This window comes from Myotis davidii, unplaced genomic scaffold, assembly GCF_000327345.1.
Source record: "Myotis davidii unplaced genomic scaffold, ASM32734v1 scaffold500, whole genome shotgun sequence".
Taxonomy (NCBI): domain Eukaryota; kingdom Metazoa; phylum Chordata; class Mammalia; order Chiroptera; family Vespertilionidae; genus Myotis; species Myotis davidii.
The window spans coordinates 350,352-357,341 of NW_006293949.1; the positions used below are offsets into that span (position 1 = coordinate 350,352).

General features: G+C 45.5%; 1 protein-coding gene across 3 annotated transcripts in view; it reads left to right on the forward strand.

The window, feature by feature from the left end:
* The window catches only part of TMEM255A (transmembrane protein 255A), a 63,694-nt gene that overhangs the window by 1,043 nt on the left and 55,661 nt on the right, over positions 1–6,990 (forward strand). For all 3 annotated transcript variants that reach the window (XM_006767816.2, XM_006767817.2, XM_006767818.2), the window contains exon 2: positions 5,593–5,735. In XM_006767816.2, coding sequence (XP_006767879.1) covers positions 5,593–5,735 — 143 coding nt within the window. The remainder of the gene's footprint in view (positions 1–5,592; positions 5,736–6,990) is intronic.

Genomic DNA, 6,990 nt, shown 5'->3' on the forward strand with positions numbered 1-6,990 from the left:
GATTTGGTTCCTTCCTCATCAAAACTGGGGGATGGCTACCTCCAGGCACTAAATTGGCTGTCCCTCAAAGCTGCTTTCTCCTGGTTACAAACAAAACACAAGCCCAGTTCTTCTCAGCTGTTAGGCACCTTCCCAAACCCTATGATTTCATTGGGCGGAGAAATTAATTTGGAGCCCAGGAGAGCGGGAGGGGATTGTTAAACCCTGATCCCACCTAATCTTAAAAATTGCCTCGGATACACTTTAACCAAATCGAATTCTCTCCTTCCAACATACTTTGCATTCTGCAAAATCCCTCGGTCTTGAATTCCTGCCATCCAGTCTACTCAGGTCTTCTCCGAAGAATTTGCGGGAACATCTGGAGGGGAAGGGCGGGGAGAGGATTGCACCCAGTCTGTGAGCTCCCTATTGCTGGCAAAAGACTAGGTCTCAGCAAAATTAGTTCACTGGAGGGGCCTCATAAAGTATAGTCTAGATGGGGGGAAAATCCATATTTTTATTGGTTTTGCATATTCAGTATAATAATTTGCTTTTTTTAAAGGGCGTAGTTATTTGCAACGTGGTACAAATGAGGCCAAGGACTTGGGTCTGAACCAGAACCCAGCAGTACCAGACTCCCCCCAGCTCTCTCCCTAACGTGCACACACAGGCACACACAATGCACTCCTCACCTTGGCCAGCTGTGGCGCCAAAGCTGTCCTGGCTCCCAGACGCCAGGCAGCTGCGCAGGAGGGCTGGAGGGGGGAGTGAGTGTGTGTTGGGTGGTGGTGGTGGGGGTTCTGCAGTACACTGCCTGCAGCCCCCACAACCACCTGCCAAGCAGCCCACCCCCTCCCTCGCGCCTGGCCATCCAGTTGGGGAGGAATAGGCAGGTTAGTAGCTCAGGGCTTAAAATGTTGCTAGTTGGCACACTGCTCTGTGGCTTGGGGAACAAGAAGAGATTCTTGGGCTCCCAGGGGCCTTCGGCCAATCTTGTGTTTCCTGAAAGGTCTGCGCAACAAGAAGTTAAGTGGGCTTCGTCCAGATTCTGCGGGGAAAGAATCATGGATCCCTTATGGAGTGGGAGTATGCTCTATGCATCCCTCTTTGGAAAGTCCGCAGATCCAGGGCTCCAGCAAATTCCTGAGTGGAGTGGTAACCATGGATTTTCACACTTTGGACAACTGAGTCTCCCCGGAGTTCCCTGGCGCTGGCCCTGTGCAGCCCAGGCCTGAATCAGCGTCTAGGCTACTTAGGAGCTATTCCCACTTAACTCAGCTCTGGCAACACCATCTTCCTTTGCATGGAGTGGAAGGGTAGTGGGTGGGTCAGTCTCCAAGGGCAGAATCTCTGAGGGGATTCTCCCTACAGGCAAGACACAACCACAGCCAAACAGTAAAATTTAAAATTTAAAACACACAGATACACTGAACCAAGGTGTCTGCACTATATGCTGAGTTACTTGCTTATTCGATGCCTGGGGATGAATGGTTAGTCCATAGCTTGGAGCTGAGCAAAGTGCTTGGCAATAGAAAGATGGTAATCTGACTCTAGGGTCCCTTAATCCCTTCCCAGTACCCCCTTTTTGCAACATCACTCCCCAGGGGCTAAGGCACCTCTACTACAGCAGGGCACTCCTTCAAATAACACTGCAATTCACCGATGGGTGTCTCTGGTCAAAGATTTGCCAATGAGGGTGGGGGGATTTCAGTGCTTTTAATGAGATGTTTGGGAGACTGGCAGAGCCTTGAGACTCTTATGTGGGCAGCCACCTGTTTCCATTGATGCTCAAGGCTGGGACTTCCTGGGACCCCCCTGTGTGGCAAAGCTAAGGTAAGCAAATCCTAATCAGTTCAAAAGATCAGCCTCGAAAATTAGTCAGTCATCAACAACAACAAATTAGTCAGTGCAAAGACAGGATTCTGGGGCCCCCATCCTCCCTGCACTGGGATTACATAATTTATAATCAGGATGGTAATCAAGAACATGTACAAGGTAAAACAAGTGAGCAGAGAATATCACTCTACCTACTGGCAACCCACACCTTGGTGTTCCTATCAGATACATAATCCTGAAACTGGTGGACATCAGATGTGTTGTGAACCAGACCCACAATCACAATCATAATTGTAGCAGTTATAATTAATATACTTACTGAGTAAGGTACCTAGGAACACAGGGACATGAACTAATGAGTGATTCCAATAGAGTGAGCTTGACCAAGGTGACACTTGGAGGAGGTGACTTTTGAACAGGTTTCAGAGGAAGGGAAAGACCAAGATGTGGGGATGGAGTGGGGGGACTTTGACCAGGGGGGAAATACAGAGGAAGGAGAAGCTGGCTGTATTTGAAAGGGTGTATACAGCAAATAATTGGGTGCTTCTAGAGCTGAGCATCCTGGTCCACACGAATCTGGAGTGGAGGTGGGGCACTGCGGAGAAGGAGGGCTGCAGCAGTCCTGCAGGGAGGCTGCCAGACTGAGGGGGGCAGGCAATGCCAATGACGGGATTTCAGACTCTCATTGCTGTCGTCATAGGGGAGGTTGTTGTTATTCAAACTGGAATATGCCGGGCACCAAGTAGACAGGCTAGTGAGAGACATTGGGGTTGTGACACTAGTTGGCAAGAAAGCTTTTAGTTCTGGAGAGCCATCAGGTGTGCCCTATTTTAAAAAATCAATTCCATGAAAGTTACCTATATTTATTCATACACACACTCCCCATAGCCTGTTTTATTAGAAAGGAAGCAATTCTGAGATGTTGCCTCTTGTTTATTCAACAAGTATTGACTGCTCACTAGGTATCAAACACTGATAAGCACTGTTTTCAAGTACCTGCTGCTTTATTTAAGTACTTGAGGGTTTTTTATATGTTAATTTACTAGACATATTCAGAATCAGATGATCCTCTGTTTACAAGAACATCTAAGACAGGTCCCAAATAGTACCATAATAAGAACAGGGCTCTACTTCTTTCCAAAATAAAACAACAACCAGGAAAGTGTCCTAAGCAGACACATGAGTTGCCTTTTAGGAGACCGGGCCACACCTTTAGAGAAAAGGTCTGTCTTGCTCTAAGTAGAGGTGACTTTTAAGTCAAATTAACACTAAAGATAAATGGAGGGATGATTCTTCACTTTTCAATAGAATTCACCCCCAGCGTTCCTTAAAATGGTCCATTCCCCAAGTGCAACTAGAAATGATTTCATTTACACAAGTATGGTCTTTATAGTGTAAAATAAGGGGTGACATGGGGGAGGAGGAGGGGACAGAGAATAGATATTCAACCTAGTGAGGGGAGAGTTTTCTTAGGAATTTTACCCAAAGCAAATCCTAACTAGAGGCAAGGCCCCGGTGGAGCTCTAGGATCTTTGCCTGGGTTTCTCAGCTGACTGGATTTTTAATTCAGGTTCTAAAGCAGGGGGAAAAAATAGATTTTCAAATGACACCATGTGGTTTGCTGAGTCACTTTTCTGACCTGGTTCCTGTGCTTTTAAGAGTTAGAGTGATATTTGCAAAGGAGACCCAAAGGCTGTGAATAGGATCAAAAGCCATGTGGGGAAGAAGCAGGCGAGTGATAGAAAAAAAAATCAGAAAGACCATGCACACATACACTCCCCCAATTAAGTCTCTAAGGTTACATGTGAGGTGTAGAGGTACTTTCATGTGTCACAAAGATAACCTTGGCATATCTAGATGTTTCCCTTACTCTCTTTTGCCAATTTGGGGCAGAGATGGTATGAGTGACAAAGGAGGAAGGCAGACAGGAATGAGAGGTGATATTGGTAAGTTTAGCTCAAAGTCCCTCCGTGAAACCAACTGAAAGATTCACTGAGTAGTATCTATTATTGAATAGACGTAGGGACCCTGGTTTAGATAATCATTTCGATCCCCTCAAAATCCAGAGGAAGGATTAACTAACCTTCAAGGTAAACAGGTGAAATAAGTCCTGCTCCTCTATCCGCTCCACTTGTAGTCTGGTTTCTCCCAGGATTGCTCATCCTGTTTACCATCAGTCTGCTTTCCCATTGCATCCCAAATAGCCCTTTCACACAAAGGGCCCTGATGTCACAGATCTCTCTAGTGGTCCTTTCTGTTTTCCCGTGGAGGCTGGACTTAGGCACCACTGGAGGGGAGCCTCATTTCCCAACTCTCCTTATCTCTCCTCCCCGGGTGCAATAGGGTGCAGCGTGGGTGCCTATAAATGCTCATGCCACTTCTACATTTCAATGTAAAGTAGTCTTAGACTAATATCCTATTAGAAATGACCCTAATGAGTCATGCCCTCACTTTCAAGGCTGACGTCAGGGGAGACCGCCAGCCCCTCCCACCTCCCTTGGAGCCTTGCAGGGACTACACTGGGGAAGACAAGGGGATGTCTGCTGGGGGCTGAAGGGTCAGCAACCACCCATCCCTCTCACCACCACCAGACCTCTTGAATCCCAACAGTTTCCCCCTCCCTCCCTCTTTCCTCAACCCCTCTCTCCCCTCCTTCCTAGTGGTGCAGTCTAGGGGGCTTCACTGGGCAGCAGCTTCCTGAGGCTACAGCGAGGCCTCCCCAATGACGGGATCCAGTGAACAGACCCAAGCGGCCCCTTTTAGGCCCATAAATGACAGTCAAGCCACTGGGTGGGCGACCCCATCAGAAGGCTCCCCACTGCTTCATCCTCACTAGAGAGCTAGATTCTCATAGGATAACTCATGCCTGGTATTTCCTGTTGAGAGCCCCTCCCCAGGTCAGAGAAATGGAGAATATGGAGCAGTGCTGCAGTGCTCCAGTGCTCAATTCCTTTACAAAAATTAAATTGAAAAGCTAGTCTAGATATCATTTTTCTATCTGACTTAATAAGCCTGTTTTCGAAAAAAATATTGGTTTGTGTGATCATGTCTGATAAGCACTGAGTACGAGAATGGGTTTATCATTTATATTTATGTCACCCTCACATAAGCTTATACACGTATAAGTTATAATCCTCTCCATCTATCTCCCCTGATACATATCTTTGTGGACTAATGGCCTCCAAACACTTACTTTATTACACACATTTGTTATGTGACAAATCTTGCCAACACACTGTTTTAAAGTTTATGAGGTAGCAAATGTCAGAGATAAATGAAAAAAAAATCCCAGTTCCTAGCTTGGTTCTGATATTTACACTGAAAATGAAATTTCATATCTCCAGCTTATGAAAAAAGCCCTTCTTAGTTACACATTGGCTTTAAAATATTTTCATTTAATACTTCCACATGCACACTTCCCATTTATCATATGCCTTATAATTTAGACTAAAACACACTCTACTAAGTGGGTATGACACATCTTTTATAGAGTGCTGAAAGCATAAAAGTTTGCTCTTGTTATGTAACTGGTAAGATTTCTTCTGTGTTTTTTTTTTAAATTTTCAAACTGGAAATATATATATTTTTATTGTAAATGTGGCACCTGATGATTGCCAAAAAAACTAAGCTCCATTTCTTCCCCACAATTCCACTCCCCAGAGATAACCCCAGTTACCACTTGGAATAGGAAAGGAAAACCTTACTAGTAATTTTTTCTTTGTGTCCATCTCTTCTCCAGCCAAAATGAACAATTTTAGTTTCTCTGTGTACTTTCAGGAGCCTTCAATCGGAGGAAACGAAACTCCATCTATGTCACCGTGACTTTGCTGATTGTGTCCGTGTTAATTCTCACGGTGGGCCTTGCTGCAACCACCAGGACCCAGAATGTGACTGTTGGGGGTTATTATCCAGGAGTTATTGTAAGTATAAAAGACATAGTTGGGTCTCAGTAGCTTGCTGGCTACAGACATTTGGGTTCTACTTCAATAGTTTTCAATTCGGTTTGAGTTTCTAATGTTTTGCTCAGTTTTCCTCCTTTATATATCTCTATATGAATATATACAAAGACAACTCTGAGCTCATTAAGAAGAACACTGGACTAAGCATCTCCATCCCTAAGTAGCAGTGTGATTCTGAGCATTTCTCTCTGGGCATCTACTTTTCAATATATAATAAAAGTCTCCTGATCTTACCTGAAATCTAAGGTCCCTGGCAGCTTGACATTCTGTGATCCAAAGTGATCCTGCACTCCTATCAGGAAAAATGTGTAGAATATTTATTCCTAAAATATGTATATTTGTTTTTTATAAATTATGTACATGTTTATAAAATATACAAAGTAGACATTCAAAATTTAGATACAGTGAAATAAACAGTAATTTTAACATCTTTATATTAACACTAACCAAATTACAAAGAATGATATGCACATAACATGAAGTCTGTCATTTAAGATAGTGGCTATAAATCCTTATTCAAATAATCCACTAGATAATTTTGAATATTTTTGTCTGACTTCTTACCAGATGATTAGATTGCCATTGCATCATTGACCCGGTGCATGGATTCATGCACATTGAAAGGAAATTAATTAGAAGGTGGCTGATGGGGTAGAACTTGGTGGGGCCAGACACGCCCTGGAGCCAAACTCCTGGGGTCCCTCCCCAGCGTCTGTGGAGCGAGTGGGATCCCTCTGGCAGGTGGGGTCCATTGGCCTGGCCTGCAGAGATTGGGCCAAAATCGGCTCTCCAACATCCCCCAAGCAGTCCCAGAGTACAAGAGGGCACTCTGCAAAGTTGTGGCTGATGGGGTAGAACTTGGTGGGGCCAGACACGCCCTGGAGCCAAACTCCTGGGGTCCCTCCCCAGCGTCTGTGGAGCGAGTGGGATCCCTCTGGCAGGTGGGGTCCATTGGCCTGGCCTGCAGAGATTGGGCCAAAATCGGCTCTCCAACATCCCCCAAGCAGTCCCAGAGTACAAGAGGGCACTCTGCAAAGTTTTGCTCTGGGAGGGATATGGGAAGTTGGCCAGCCGGGAGGAACCCTGGGAGGGCTCCAGGGTGTGTCTGGTCTGTCTCACTCAGTCCGGATTGGCCGGACACCAGCAGCAAGCTAACCTACCAGTCAGAGCATCTGCCCCCTGGTGGTCAGTGCATGTCATAGCGAGCAGTTGAGAA